The 16869-nt window shown below is 40.1% G+C and overlaps 1 protein-coding gene across 4 annotated transcripts in view; it reads right to left on the bottom strand.

Moving 5' to 3' along the window:
- Positions 1–829: 829 nt before the first annotated feature.
- The window catches only part of LOC119816658 (cytochrome P450 2J3-like), a 33255-nt gene continuing 17215 nt past the window's right edge, over positions 830–16869 (bottom strand). Inside the window, exons 5-9 of one of the 4 annotated variants that reach the window (XM_038333484.2) lie at positions 12574–12750; positions 9834–9975; positions 6048–6235; positions 5817–5955; positions 830–1320 (exon numbers count right to left, since the gene is read on the bottom strand). In XM_038333484.2, the coding sequence (XP_038189412.1) occupies positions 1142–1320; positions 5817–5955; positions 6048–6235; positions 9834–9975; positions 12574–12750 (825 nt within the window). In that variant the 3' untranslated portion in view covers positions 830–1141. The remainder of the gene's footprint in view (positions 1321–5816; positions 5956–6047; positions 6236–9833; positions 9976–12573; positions 12751–16869) is intronic. The other 3 variants (XM_038333486.2, XM_038333487.1, XM_038333488.1) reach the window with 3 other exon arrangements.

Raw genomic sequence — 16869 nt, 5'->3', positions numbered from 1 at the left:
AAATCAGTGAGGAATTATGATTGTAAGGGGCAACCACAAGCTCTTTGTATAATTCTTAAATGGGAGGGAGACTAAGTTCATATAATTTTCTATGAACTTTTAAAAAGGTACTGATGCATGGGTAGACATTCCCATGATTCATGGTCAACTACTCCCAACATTTGTGGCTCATGTGGTAACATGGTACTTGGTCCTGTCAATAAAATACCTTTTACATTGAGACCATCCTGTGCTGTGCTCTGCTCTAAGTTCCTCCATAGAGTGCAGAACAGAGGTTTTTCAATGTGTGCCTTTCCCGGATACCCTTCATTTTACAAGTACGTTTCAGCTCTATTTTGTGTAAAAAAAAATTAACTGTGTGCCTGGGTGAACATATGAACAAGACCATATGTCTCTCACCACTCCACGGAGCAATATCTGATACGTTGTTTATTCCATATTGTAGACCAAAGCCACCCTATAAATTTATTGGCATAAACTGGCACCGTGGGGGCACTTGAGTATATAAGAATCATTTTGGGAAATGTTTTCACTTTGTGCACAGAAGCAGGTCTTTTACCCAAGTAAAATTTGGTCTCATCTTGGGCACAAAATCCTGAAATTTTTAGGACAGCCCTGTGCTTTCTTTAGTTTTGGAGAGCCCACTGACAGCTGAGAAAATGACCTCATACCCGACCCTTCATGAAATAGGTGTTTATTAGTTCTATTCTCAGCAAGCCTCCACAGGCTATGAGATAAAGGAAAGATCTCTGTACCACTTTTAAATGAGCCAATTTAACATGTAGAAGCCAGTACACATTTATGAAGGAGGCAGGAAGCGAAAGGAAGGTACAATTTTATGATATGACTTTAATGATTTACATGCTGTTTCTAACCCACCTTTCATATTTACAACACTTTACTTACAGGAAAAACCATCATTCTCTTTGCAACTCTTAGATGAAAAGATTCATAAGTGACGTATCCACCACCAATTTACAGGACACAGCGGTTCAGGACATGGATCCAGTAACTGTAGCCTAATCTTCCCATCCTTCCCTGGTCACCTTCCTTCTCTCCCTTCACATACGAGTGGCCCCAGTGGCTCAGAGGATTACTAGGTAATTAATTCCTGTTCTCCTTTCTCTTTCTGCCTCTGACTTCACAGTCTGGGGACAGCGCAAAGATGGTGGCTGACTGGGGAAACGGGGACGCTAAATCTAGACTTCAGGCTCAGCTTCTCATTGACTGGCGGCTTGAAAGTAAATTTTTGCACAAGAGCAGTGAAGAAAATAAAGAGCTCAGACCTGGCCAATTGTTCTCCGAGGCAAGCTCGCTTTCCTGCAGAAAATGAAACAGAAGACAAGGTACTTTATTAGTCGGCATCTGAACTTACAGGGACTGGCGTTTCCATTTTTCTTCGTAAATCTTGAACTGTCACTGGGCTTTGTGTCCAGCTGTTTATTTACGTCTCATATGTGTCTGAATTTGGAATGTTCCACTGAAATTGGAACTCCAGGATCAAGGGGTGGGGAGGGGAAGTGGGAGGGAAGTGGGAGAAGGTGAGGAAGTGAGAATTTTTATTGGTATTATTGATGAGGTAATAAAAAATTTAAAAGGCATCCTTTCTGCAACTCTAGTGCGGTTATGGAAGCTGGCATCCTGTACTGTGAAAAAGACATCAGAGCTGGATAGGAGAAGGTACTAGTTTCAAGGCTTTCAAATTTGTTTAATAAACATATGTGATATACCACACAATGGCTTAGCAGCCAAATCATGGACTGCTCTAACCCTTTTAAGGAAGAGATAGCTTAATGATTTATATCATTTACTGCTTTATCAGAGCACTGGAGTTCAGATCTCAGCATCGACATCAGCAGGTGCACAAACACTTGCAACTCAAGATTCAGTGCCCATTTCTGGCCTCCACAAGCTCCATCACACACGTACATATTTTGTACACACACAGAGACACATTTATACAGATGTAAATAAAATAAAACGTAGAGAATAAAAAGAGATTCCACAATATAAGAAGGTGTTAGAACTGAGTCCCTAACATGAAAGTCAGAGACATACAGGCTTCCCCTGCAAAGGTTCTAGCTGTTAATTAAGTCTGCTCATCTATGATGGAGAAGTAGAGGACATATCTGCATTCATTTTGTACCTGTCTCCTGTCTCAAATATTGAATCAGATTCCTGCTGAACCCCACAGACAGGCATGCCCATCATTTAGTAAGTACACATCTACCCCTCGCCATCATCATCCCTCTCAAGGATGAAGATGCTGAGACAGGAGGATGTAAGGTACAGCTATCAAATTGAGAATAGCTTGTGATTCTCCTGTAAAGCCCTGAAGTTGCACCCAAAAGTCTTCAGTCATTCTCTTAGAGCATCCAAAGCAGCAGAACCTTGCATGGTCCATTGAATGACAGGTCCAGGACCTTTGATCTCATAGAGGACAACAGCTTAGCTTCCCTTCTAGAATCTCTGCCCCGAGAGGTCCACATCCTGCAAAGAAAATGTCTCCAGGAGGAGTGGAGATTTGCTCAGCACCAAGTGCTAATTTCTCCACCCCTAGAGGTGGTCGTTTTCTGGATGCTACCTGTGTGACCAGATCTGAGATAATGGTCAGCAAGATTCAGTGTGACAAAGACTGTGGTGGCCCGAGTGCACATGCTTCTTCCCACCTTTCTCACATAAGCTCAGGACTCATGTCGAAACCGGAAGATGTGTCAGGCAGCTGTCTGTCCCTCCACTCCCCTGCATCATCATAGAAAACATTGATGTCACATGGTAGGCCTACCTGTGCTGTCTCTTTTGTCCTCTTCTCTCTGGCCTAATTCTGCTACTTTTTCACACCTTTCAAGTGTTTTTGTTTTTCTAAAGAGTGTAGGGTATGGTTTTCTAAGTATATCCTTGTTTACCTAATCGGCAGACTGGGGCCATGAACATCTGTCCTGTTGGTCAGATGTCACTTATGTTATATGGGGTTCTCTTCTAACCTCTGCTAGCAATTGATTTTGAGATTTTATTGTCGGGGAACATTTGATGATGGTAGAGTCTACTACATTCTTCTGTAATCAGTACTTTAATTTTTGTATGTAAATTTATTTTGTGACTGTTAATAAATTAATCTTCATCTGCTTGTTCTATTGGTATGTCACTTCCAAATTTTGCATCTGGCTCCCAATTTTGACATTAGAAAACCTATCACATCTCTCATGTATATGTATTTCAGTTCTTAAGAAAACTAACCTTTATTTTTATTTTATGTATGCGAATGTTTTGTCTGCATGTATGTCTCTACACCACTTGTGTGAAGTGCCCATTGTACTAAGAAGAAGAGGACAGATCCCTGAGAAGGTTGTGAGCCGCCATGTGGGAACTGGGAAGGAAACCTGGGTCCTCTGGAAGAGCAACCAGTGCTCTTATTCCAGGCCCTGTGTTGACATTCCAATGCTACTTGCCCATTTATATTTAATCACTCATGTTTATTATTAAGTGTTACAACCCATTGCTGACCATCACTTGTTTTAAAACCCTAAACATTTCAGACTTGATCACTCAAGTTGGTGTTTCCTGATTTTTGAATAACAGTGTATACAAACATATAGATTTTCCTTCTCCAAAACTAAATTTTGTCATTTTCTATAAGTCCCGGTTCTTTTTTTTTTTTTTTTTTTTTTTTTTTTTTTTTTACCAAATAAGAATATGTAGAATATAACATGAAATGCCTGGTCATGAGGCTTACAGTGTCATTTATGGAGTGACAGCTCCCAGCTTGCCAGCTTGGACTGATCACTGCTCTGTCCTCTATTCTGTCTCTAGAGATCTTGATCACCACCAATCAGAGCACAGGATGAGATGTAAAGCAGGGGAGCAAAGATTCTCTAAGCCACTGACCTCACGTGGGAACCCGTGAGCACTAACAGGTTCGTATTAAATGATGCAGTTTGTGATGCTAACTGATAGAAAGGACATGGACTTGGAAAATCAAAAAATGTATGGGCCCATAACTTTGGGGCCAAGTCACGGTCTGGATGCATCACAAAGAGAACTAAACCACAAATAAGAGCATAAGACCCTGCTCTGTCAGTTCTTGGGAACTGTGATCTTGGAAAAGAAAGAAGTTTCTTCTCTCCTTCTTGGAGTCTGCTTATGGGGTGAAAAGAAACTTTTCTTCCTTTCCTACCTCAGTATTAATAACCGTATTGCTGTGGTGATTATCTGACACAATCGGCCCGCTAAATGAAGTGTGTAATTTAGAGTAAGTAATAACATTCTTAATAACAGCACCTGTCGGTCTCTCTGTGTTGCTACTTTATTTTACAACTGGTATAGATGGGAGAATTCTTTAAACTGAGTGAGGCAAGAAGCCTCTATGGGAAGAGGATTTTGCCCTATAGTGAGAAGGCCTGTTCCTGGGAAGCAACGGGCCTGGAGAAACATCTTCCTGGGGAAGGCATGTTGGGGTCTTATTCTCATTCTTCTCACCATAGTCCTAAGAATGATCACAGAAGGCATTTATTTAATATAAGAAGGATAATATTCCTAGCCTTTCAGTGTTTCAATTGATGTGATTCATTAGCTTAGAGAAGTTGAATAAGTGAAATATGTGTCTGAGGTTTTGTTTTTATAATTTTATATTATATTATAATTTTTATAAACAGGAAGAATGGACCGAGTCTCTGTATCTTATCAGCTCTCCTATTAACGTGAGTTGTGAACAGTGAGCAAAGAGACAAACAGTGCCAGATGGAAAGACAAAGAGGTCACAACAAACCCAGGGCAGCCCAACCCCAAGAAACACTGCCTCTGGATCAACACTAGCTGTGCAGGCCAACGCAGTCTCCTCTTGGTCTGAGCCTCCGCATCATGAGAAGCGACACTGCCTTAGATAATCAGGCAAACCTAATGACCATATCAAGCATTTCAGTGTGCTTTCTGTGCAGCATTTAGTCACCTTCTGTAAACAGTGTTAGGAAACACAGCTTCTGTGTGAGAAAACCTGGTGGGCACTGAGCTCTGGGAGAAGCACATTTGTCTAGTGCTTTTTCTCTGCAGTGCTCACTGACTGCAGCTTGGATGGTTGCAGTGGGATGCATGCTCTGCTTCGTCTCCTGTCCCATGTTTTCCTGCTCTCAGGTTGTTTGCTTTTTAGGTTAAAGCTTAGAACACAGTTGTAAAATTAAAGAATTGACAAATTACATATATAAACCAATATCTAGAATACACCAGAACGTTTTGTTAGTGATTCCACACAACTGTCACTAAAGTCTTTAATAACTTGCTTGTCAAAAAGCACAAAGGAGAAAGAGTCATCACTGCATACCCTTTTCTGCATGTTAGACAGTTTAGCAGATGCATGTATTTACTACAGTTAATAAAGGGGTTCCAATTAAGAAAGATAAGACCTGTTCAGGGATTGTATATGGGATAGAAGCCTATTCACATAAGCAAAGGCCAGTTAAAACTATCTAACAACTAAAAATACCGAAACTCAGCTCTCTTTATTGTCAGGAGCCATTCCTTAAAAAGAACTTGTAGCACTCAAAATGTCTACACAATGGCAGGAATTCAGCTTTGTTGCTCTCACAGATTATGAGTGTGTTGTCAGTGAGGTAGAAAACAGAAAGAAGGAACTTGAAATCTCCATCAGAAGCAAGGAAGGATTGACAGTGTGTGTGTGTGGCGGGGGGTACTGACTGAAACCAGCTGCAAAATGGAGATATATGGAAAGGCCCATCTGTAAGGATTCCAGAAAAGAAATTCAAGGAAAAAAAAAGAAGGGGTAAGGTCGAGCTCTGAACCCCCTCCTGCTCATCACAACTCACCCATTGAGAAAGGCAAAAAAGATTCTCTCTTTTTAAACTCTCCATTCTCCAGAAAGTGCTCCGGATTGAAGACATCTGGGGTGGCCCATTCGTTGGGATCCATGTGCAGTGCAGTCAAATTAGTATGGAGCATGGAGCCCTAGGGAAGGCAGCAAAGACTCAAATAACATATGGACTAGATACACACAGAGGGTTGGTTGTTGACAAACTTCCATTCCTTAGCCTACTTACCTTCGGTAGGTGGAATCCCGCCAGCATAGTGTCCACTGTCACTTTCCTGGGAACATTTAGAGGGACGACATTTCCCATTCTCTGCACTTCATGGATAACAGCATTGGTGTAGGGCATGGAGTCTCGGTCAGTCAGGCTGGGCTGCTTCTCCTGGCCAATCACTCTGTCAATTTCAGCCTGGACTTTTTCTTCAAGGAAATGGGAGGCTCCATTAAGCTTTAAACTTTTTTGTTTTCTTCTAAAGATAGAGAAAGCTATCTTTCAAGACAAATATGCTTTTATTTCATCTAGTGTCCCGATTGTAAGGAAATAAAAGTTCTCTTCCCCTTAGAAAACCTGACTTAGAAAAGTGTAATCTCTATAACTTTCTTCAAACCTACAGCATAGGTATGAATTTCTACATATCCTGAAGTGACTAATCAGGATGGCCATGGCTAAGCTCATATCCGTGTCTATTCAGACTTCTATATATAAATACTTTTTACTGAATAGATTGTCACCAGTACACTTTAGTTTTATCGACATGCAAAGTCTGTTAATTCTAAGATAAGGTCACCAACAGAGTTCTTGTCTGGTAAGGATTAATTTCCTTTGTCATAGTTGGGAAATCTTTGTTGTATCATCAGGCCATAATGTGGAAAAAAGCCGTCCTGCTCTTCTTTCTTAAGTACAAATTCCCTTCATAACAAGTAATCACACCATCACATTGGTAATTAAGTTCCAATGAGTTCATAAAGAAAACGCAACACTGAGACCACAGCGTTATCTGCAGACTAATTTCTCAAGGATATGTGCTATCATGGGTAGTGAATTGCAATGCATTTCTGGGCAGCGTTGATGGTCAAACTAGGAATATTTCATGAGCGTTGGTTTCTTCATCTAATTATTGAGAGTAAATAAGCCTTATCAAAAGGGCATTTTGAGATTTACATTGGTATAATAATTAAAACAATTGGTAGGCGCTTCCTCTCAGTGTCTTCACTGTCTTAGAGCAGTAGAGACTCAGCTGTTTCCCTCCTTTTCTAGCTAAAGAAGTCGTTTCCAAGATCCCTACAGAGAAAATGTGACAGAACTAAAACATAAGCAGACATGGTGTTTCATCTTTGGGACAAAGCTTGTGGAGACAATGTCCCCTTCCTTCTCCAGTTCCCTCCCTGGGGTGCAAAGGCGGTTCTCATGGGAGCCACTGCAGAGTCTGCCAGCCTCATCTGACCTCACCACTGCCACACGGTGAAATGAATTTAGAACTCTAGGTTCTTTACTAGGTCCAGCATGATTCTTTCTCCTGAGAGAGAGATATAAATGTCTAACATTGGCACCACTGTATGTATATATATATATATATATATATATATATATATATATATGAATTAAATGGAAATACATTTCATATAATGTAAATCAGATCTCAAAAATTATGATGATTTTGAGTTAGGGAAAATTTGAGTCCATGATAATCTTGAATTTTCAACAGTCTTGCCTCAGTTTCTCTTTTTTTTTTTTCAGGGTCCACTTGCTATTTATTTTTCATCCTCATCGTCGTCATCATGGTGGTTGTCGCCTTCCTCCTCCCCTTCAGTGCTGGGAATCAGGGATAGCTTCACACAGACTAATCGAGTCTTCTAATACTGAGCTCCGCCTTCTGCCCCATCGGTTCCTTTCAAACCATTTTAGTGACGCTGCCCCGTGTCACAGGAACAAAACGTCCCACAGCCCACAGTCCCACAATCTTATCTACCCAGAGAAGGAGAGTCTTGCCTCAGTCTCTTAAGCATTTTGATCAATGATATGAACTGATAATCATAGCTCTTATTTAAATTTTTATTTGTGCATTGATATAATTCTAAATATATGCTGACGGATATTCACCCTACTGTGAATCTCGAGTTTGCTTTAGTGTTAATTAAATAAAATCAACCTGAGGTCAGGAGGCTGAGTTAACAACTAGTTGACAGAAAGTAATAGTAGATCCGTAGCGGGCATCTCAAATAGAGAGATACACCAGAAGTATTTGGGAGGAGTTTTGAGTGGTTTGGCTTTTTTTTTCTTTTGGTGAAGTAGAAGGATGTGCTTTTGGGAGACACCAGCTATGAGGGAAGGTTAGCTAGCTGCTACTCAACCTCTCTTAGCTAGCAGGATATCACCTCACACACAATTATATTAATACATATTATGTATATATATATGTATATATATATTATCTGTATCTATATTATGCCTATCGATATGCTCAAGTTTTACTTCTAAATAGAATGATAGAGATTTGGTGAAAGCTATCTTTAGCAGCAGTGGCAGAGCCACTGCAGAGAATTCCTGCAGGCTGTGCCCTGAGTGCCTGGGTTACTGACACAGAAGCAGGAAGGTAACTGAACTGCAGCTGCTGACCGAAAAGGCAGTAGATTGAGGTGCACCTACTGTGCTGAAGTTGAAACAACACATATATCTACATTGTTGTATAAGTAATGGCAGGACCAGTTGATCTTGCAAAAAATTATGTCTTCATAATTCTTCGTTTATTCCTCTTGTATTCTACCTTCAATGTCTACAAATTTAACTATTTTAGAGAATTTGTATCGTTAAGTCTGTAGAACCTTTGGCTTCCATATTCATGCATCAAGATGTTTTCCTTGAGGGCTGAACTTCTGTACTTAACTTTGCTCATGGCCCATTGGTGTCCTGGATGCTTCCAACTGTTGAGTACTGTTAATACTACAAAATGAATGTGAATTACACTTCTGTCAATTAATATATTTGATGGTGAGATGATTTAGCACTTATGACCAAATCTGAGAATATGTGATTGACCTTAGAAAGCCACGTTATGGGAAAAAACCAACTTCCATAAATTGTTGTTTGATCCCACTATGTACACAGGAGAAGTGAGCATGCAAGTGTACATATACACAGACCAAGTTAAAATTCAAAAAGCTTTTAGAAACTATACTGATATTCTGGAATATTGGTTTTAGAGACGAGCTGGAACAGTGATTCAGTAGGCTCTAAGATTTCTTAAAAATGCACCTTTCATTCAGAAAGTCATTTTAGATAATATAAAAAGGAAGAATGGTTTTCTTTGCTCCATGTTTAAAAACCACCTATGAGTGAGTACATGTGATAATTGTCTTTCTGTGTATGTGTTACCTCACTCAAAATAATGTTTTCTAGCTCCATTTACTGCAAAATTCAAGATGTCATGATTTTTATTTTTGCTGTGTTAGTACTCCATTGTGTAAATGTACCACATTTTCCTTATCCATTTGGTCAAGGGGCATAAAGCAATGAAAACCAGCCTACAAAACACAATCCCAGAGAACTTAGACAACAATGAGGACACTAAAAGAGACTTACATAGATCTAATCTACATGGGAAGTAGAAAAAGACAAGATCTCCTGAGTAAATTGGGAGCATGGGGAACTTGGGGGAGAGTAGAAGGGGGAGGGGAGAGGAAGGGAGGGGAGCAGAGAAAAATGTAGAGTTCAATAAAAATCAAGAAAAAAAAGAAAAGGAAGGAAGGTGTGAATCAATGTTGTATGGTAAATTCACTCTTTGCTGAATCATACCACAATTTGAATTGACATCTCTCTTTTCTCCTGAACTCCAAGCTTGTTGAAGGTACAGACTGGAATATCTGCACTCTTGAAACAATCATAGTCCTCACAGAACATGTGACAGATGTGATGTTTCCCGAGTGCACATCGTCTTACGTATGCTCCTTCTCCTCCCACTCCCCCATTCTGTCTTCTGAACACATTCTGCCTTGGTTAGATACTGTCACCACATCTCACCTTGGACTTCTGGGTAGAGAGCCATGTAGAGCAGAGCCCAGCGCAGGGTTGTGGACGTTGTCTCAGTTCCAGCAAGGAAGAGGTCCAGAGTGCTGCAGATGAGGTTTTCTTCATTGAAACTTGTAGTAGTTTTGTCTGGATGCTAGAAAAGACAGTGTGTATTTGTTCAATTATAAGTTTTGATTGTCTCCTAACACTGATCCACTGAGAATGAATTGCAGTAAGTCATTCAGAATGATGCTGCCTTTGATATTCAACAGCTGACTTTGCTGATACCAGAAAGATGAAGATCAATTTTCTGTGTTCACTGCTTCTCCAATCTGCATCATCTTGCAAAGTCAAAGCTGCACTGATTCCATCAATAGTTCTTTATGACAAACATCACCTTTCTCACTTCCTCTAGAAGCATTAGTTTGTTAATACTGCTCTTAATGTTGTTGTTCTCAAACCTGTACTTCATATGGTATAGGATTTGCCTCCTCCTCTGGGCGTAAATATCGCTTCTATCAATATTATGCTAGGAAGATGAAATAAGAGAAAAGAAAATGAACACACACACACACACACACACAAACATGCACGCATTACACACACATTTGCCATTGTGACCCAGGCAGAGGAGGAGCCCATAATCCAGTGAGTTGAAGCTTCTATGACAGAATCAGTGATATGTATTTGCCAGAGGCCTACTCAGATTAGTAGGATTCTACATTTTACAGTGTGGTGAATTCAAGATGTTCCCACACAGGTTCATGTTTTAAATACTAGTTCCTTGCACTGATAGTATTTTGGGAAGTTGTTAGAAATTGGAATATAGCATCAAGCTGACGGGAGGGATGGTAGCTCCTAGAGTTACACCCAACCCATGGTCCCTTCCTTGCTTGCTGTTTCTTAATGCACTGTGATGTGAAAGCCTCCACCATAGCCTTCTGCCCCATGAGCTGAGCTGCTTTGCCACTCACTTTGATGAACTGAAATGTTCTGAAACGTGGCCCAATGACATATTTGCTTTATTCTCTTGTTGCTCCCATATAATGTTGTCACAGTGGTGCAAAGTTCACTAATATGTTTGCTCAGTGTCTTCTTGCCTTGGTCTATTATTGAATAGTGTTCATATGGAGTCCAGTGATGGAGGACTCTCATTGGTTAATAAAGAAACTGCCTTGACTTTTTGATAGGGCAGGATTTAGATAGGTGGAGTAGACAGAACAGAATGCTGGGAAGAAGGGAAGTGAGGCAGATGCTTCAGGCAGTTGCCATGATTCTCCAACCCGAAACAGATGCCATGGAGCCAACCACCAAGACAGACATGCTGAATCTTTCCCGGTAAGTCACGATCTTGTGGTGGCATACAGATTATTAGATATGGGTTATTCAAGATGTGAGAGATAGCCAATAAGAAGCTGAAACTAATGGGCCAGGCAGTGGTGTGGGAGAGTCTTCTGTTTGTGTTGATTTCATTCATTAATAAAGAAACTGCCTTGGCCCATTTAATAGGCCAGCCCTTAGGTGGGTGGAGTAGACAGAACAGGAAGAAGGAAGTGAGGTAGATGGCTCAGACAGATGCCATGCCTCTCCTCTCTGAACCAGATGGGATGAAGCTCCTGCCCAAGATGGACGTATGCTAGAATCTTCCCGGTAAGGCACCACTTCGTGGTGCTACACAGATTATTAGATATGGGTTAATCAAGATGTGAGTAAGAGGCTGAAACTAATGGGCCAGGCAGTGTTTAAATGAATACAGTTTGTGTGTTGTTATTTCAGGTGTAAAGCTAACCATGCGGGAGCCAGGCAGCCGGGAGCTGGGCAGCTCCTCACTACAAGGCAGTGTTTAAGTGAATACAGTTTGTGTTGTTATTTCGGGTGTAAAGATAGCTGTGCGGGAGCAGGGCAGGACGAAAAGCAGGCCTGCTGGCCTCTTCACTACAGTCCAGGGAAAGGTATGTGCCTCAACTATACATGAAAGTTAAACTCTACCACTTACTTAGCTGAAGTTTGTCTGTTGCAGTGGAGTTTGAGTTGGGGAGGGTAACCAGCCCTGGACCAAGTCATAACAAATTAAAGCTTTGAAATGTACCTGCTACTTATATTTCACATCTATCTTCTTCAGATATGGGAGAAGGACCAAGGAAGGAAATAATAAGAAAGAATCTGGGCATTTCCAGCACCACAAGCCAAATGGTATTAAACCCTTTAATTCTAAAGATCCCAACAAACTAAGATTATGTTACCATGCATTTATAAAATATTGCTTCTGCATTTTACTTCAAAAGCTAGGTTAAGGAATGATCTATAGATGTTCATCTTGTCATCTTTGCCACCATGGCATGCTACTTAGTGCACAAAAATAGATCTTGAGGATATGATCCATTTCATGAGGAAAGGTTATCCTGAGTTATCTTTATGAGAGCGTCCTCCAGGGTCAGAACAGGAGAAACGAGATATAAAAGAATCAGAAAGGAAAGAGATATTATAATCTCAGCACTGAAGATGGAGCAGGAAACCACAGCAACAAACATCAGTGTCTGCTAGGAGATGGGAGACACAAGGCAATGATGCTTCTATTGTTTCCCAAAGTCGGTTGCCTGGCTGGCAAGATTACAGGAACGATCTAGAACTATGATAGAATAAATCTCTGCTATGCTAAAATCCTACTTTTGTGCTAGCCTGCTGCTCAATCAATTGGAAGATATTCTACACCACCCTTTCTGTAAGAAGACATAGGTATTGTCTTCCCCACCTTTGTCATTTCTGTGAAGAAAGCATCAATGAAGTCTCTTGGCTCATCAGGGTTCCAGTCTCTGCGGTGATTTTCAACTATATCAGAAACATACGATTTCAGTTGTCTCCAGGTAGCCAATGCTGTTTGGTGTGATCCAGGAAGATGTTTGATTATCCATGGGAAGATGTTATAGAACTAATCAGGGAGAAGAACATGATAATGAAGACAACATAAAGTCTCGATAGTGTAGACTTTACCTCTTTATCTTCTACCTGCAACTGTGGGAACATCTGGACTGCTGTTTTTTCAGACCAACTGGTGGGCATTTCAGTACTCCCATGTAAAATACACCAGCTTCTGACCAATTCTTACTGGTCAAATCCTTTCCACTCTAGGACATACACTGATAGAACATTCCATAGTTTTCCTAATTCTGGTTCTAATGTCATCAAAGACACTGAAGGGTCAAAGGATGAAGGTGGTGGGTAGTGACATCAAGCTGGAAATCATAGATAAGAAGAGATAGCTCCACCTGCAGTGCCTACAAATTGAGCTTATCAACTGAAATTAACCCTGGAATTTGATATTTCTGAGTCTAAGATTATGGGATGGATTATGTAGTTAACATTCTGTGATTCATTGCTGTAGAACCCAGAAACTCTGATTTTCTAGGCATGTATTCCTTCAGCATGGTCATTGGTACTCTGAGGGTCCTGAATGTGTGAACACAGGTGTTGTAATTTAGCAAAAGTTGTGAGTAAAAAAAAAAAAAAAACACCATGCGATAGAGCTCAGGTGGAGAAGTTTTTATTCAGGAAAGTTAATGGGAAAAAGTGGGAGAGGAGGGGGGAGACCTGTATCTAGGGAAGGAGTAGCTGAAAAGAAGAAAGAAAAGAGGAGAGATAGATAGATAGAGAGAGAGAGAGAGAGAGAGAGAGAGAGAGAGAGGTAGAGAGAGAAAGAGATTGAGACGGTAGGTGGGTTGGGTCCTTTTAAAAGGGAACACAATGAATGTGCATAGGATTGCTCTTAGTGGTTACAGTTGAGGACACATACCCCAAGTTCAGGCCTGCAACATGCCTGAGTACGTGTAGAATGAGGAGCGGCGAGGCTGTGTCCTGCCACCTGGCTAGCTTTACACCCAAAATAATTACATGGAAACTATTCATTTAAACACTGCCTGTCCCATTAGTTCTAGCCTCTTATTAACTAATTTTTACATCTTGCTTTAACCCATAATTAATAATCTGTGTAGCAGCACGATGGGTGGCTTACCAGGAGAGATCTTAACCTGCATCCATCACGGAGAGGAGAGGCATGGCAACTGTCTATGGCGACTGCCTGAAGTGTCTGCCTTCTCTCTCCCAGAATTCTGTTCTGTCTACTCTGCCTACCTAATTTTCTGTCCTATTAAGGGGCCAAGGCAGTTTCTTTATTAACCAATGAAAGTAACACATAGACACACCACCATCAAGTACTAACAGCAGGTTCTACTGTTTCACCCACACTTGAGATGTACCCCCACCTGAGAGTCTCTTCAGGGGTTTTAATCTAGGAAGTCTTGAGAGTGTGAGAAGATCTGTCCTGATGACAAAATGTAAAACATTGCCTACAGAGGGAAAAGAGATCAGTGAAGACAGTTCTGAAGACAGGCGATGCTTGCTCCAACACAGACGCAGGAAGAGCATGAGTCAAAGACAAGATTTGGAGCCCACAGGCTCAGCTCCTCCTCCATGCATGTAACCAGCAGCCTCCAAATTCTGATGACCCAGAATGCAATTGGGTCAGCTGCCTTCGCTTTTTGTCTCCTTTTTCCGTTTACTTCTTCAAGATTTTTAAGTGAACATTGTTACATTATTACATTTTTAGTTTTTATTTCCCTTCATGATTTCATCTAACAGTATTTATCATTTTTTTAATTTGGAGAAAATAACATTTCTCTTCCATAAATTACTTTTATTATCCATGATATTCACTTGCATTTAGTAGTATTTTGACTTTTAAATATAGTATCTTTATATTTTACTTCTTTTCTTACATTTATTTAAGTATATTATCAACTTTTTCACTAGTGAGCAATATATTTGATGCCTCACTTAAGCCTCTTGTATTTTTCTCTTCTTCCTTATAACATTTCTCTCCACACCCTTGCTTCTCTTCTTCTTCCCATTTCCTGCTCTCCTCCTTTTATCTCACTTATTTACTGTTTCTAGCTTACCTTATATAATTTTGTCATTATAACAAATTGCACAGTAGCCTTCACATTATCATTCCAACAGAGACTATTAGTGAACTATCAATGGTTTTAATTGTTATAATTATATGTATAATTTAATATTGTTGCTAGAACAGTTTGCTTCCACTTCTAAAATGATACTAATCTTTGAAAAGAGGCTGCTCAATATGAAGATAATTCAAAGAATCCAAGAGAGATATCCTGATCAATAGATGTGTACATTAAGATAAATGCAATAATCAAAAATGGCAAGATGATGTCTCTAAAAATCATAACTCAACTCAAAGACCCTGAAATATGTTAAATGTTGGGTGTCCAAGCATTTTCTGATCTAGATGATCAGAGATTGAAAGGAAATACAAACAGTCAGAGGAGTCCAGTGAGGGCTCTAGAGGTGAAAGTCAGCTGAGTAGAGGAAATGGGGGAAGTACTAGAGGGAAAACCACAATCCAGGGAAGCCAACAACACCCAAAATAACACAGACATCTGACAACCCTCCTCCAGCACAACTCAAAGAAGGGAAACACACAAACACTACCACCAAAAAAATAACCAGAGTTAACAACCACTAGTCATTAATATCACTTAATATCAATGGCTCAATTCACCTACAAAAAGGCACAGATAAAGAGAATGAATATGAAAACAGGATCCAACATTCTGCTGTTTACAAGAAACACACCTCAACCTCAAAGACAGACACTACCTGAGAGTAAAGGGTTGGGAAAAGGTTTTCCAATCAAACGGACCTAAGAAACAAGCCGGTGTGGCTATACTAATATCTGACAAAATTGATTTCAAACTAAAATTAATCAGAAGAGGTGGAGAAGGACACTTTATAATCATAACAGGAACAATTCATCAGGATGAAGTCTCAATCCTGAATATCTATGACCCTAATATAAAAGCACCCACACATGTAAAAGCAACATTACTAGAAGTCAAATCACACATTAAACCCCACACACTAATAGTAGGAGATTTCAACACACCTCTCTCACAAATGGACAGGTCAACTAGACAGAAACTTAACAGAGAAATAAGAGAACTAACAGATGTAATGAATCAAATGGACTTAATAGACATCTATAGAACATTTCGCCCAAACAGGAGAAAGAATATACCTTCTTCTCAGCTTCTCATGGAACCTTCTCAAAAACTGATCACATACTCGGTAACAAAGCAAGCATCCACAGATTAAAAAAAAATTATAGTAACCACCTGTGTCATATCAGATCACCATGGAATAAAGTTAGAATTTAACAACAATTCTAAATTCTATCCCCAGAAAGCCTACAAACTCATGGAAACTGAAGAGTGAACTTCGGAACCACCCCTGGGTCAAGGAAGAAATAAAGAAATTAAAGTCATCCTTGAAATCACACAAATAAAGACACAACATATCCAAACCTATGGGACACCATGAAAGCAGTGCTAAGAGGAAACTTCATAGCACTAAGTGCCCACATAAAGAAAATGGAGAAAGCTCACATTAGAGACTTAACAACACACCTGAAAGCTCTAGAAAAAAAAGAAGCAGACTCACCTAGGAGGAGTAGAAGACTGGAAATTATCAAACTGAGGGCTGAAATCAACAAAATAGAAACACAGAAAACAATCTAAAAAAATCAATGAAACAAAAAGCTGGTTCTTTAAGAAGATCAACAAGATTGACAAACCCCTATCCAAACTAATCAAAAGGCAGAGAGAGAACACACAGATTAACAAGATCAGAAATGAAAGGAGGGACATAATAACAGACACTGAGGAAATTCAGAGAATCATTAGTTCTTACTACAAAAGCCTGTATGAAACAAAATTGGAAAATGTAAAAAAAAATGGACATTTTAAAGATAAGTCCTTGGGCAGTAGAGGAGAGGGTGCCTGAACTGGCCTTGTACCATAGCCACACTGATTAATATCTCGAATATCACCATAGAACCTTTGTCCAGTGGTGGATGGAGATAAGACAGAGACCCACATTGGAGCAGTGGATTGAGCTCCCAAGGTCCAGTTGAAGAGCAGAAGGAGGGAGAAGATGAGCAAGGAAGTCAGGACCGTGAGGGTTGGTCCACCCA

The sequence above is a fragment of the Arvicola amphibius genome, chromosome 6 (assembly GCF_903992535.2).
Source record: "Arvicola amphibius chromosome 6, mArvAmp1.2, whole genome shotgun sequence".
In the NCBI taxonomy this organism is placed as follows: domain Eukaryota; kingdom Metazoa; phylum Chordata; class Mammalia; order Rodentia; family Cricetidae; genus Arvicola; species Arvicola amphibius.
The sequence above is the reverse complement of the archived record's forward strand: the minus strand, read 5'-3'. Positions and strand labels throughout refer to the sequence as shown.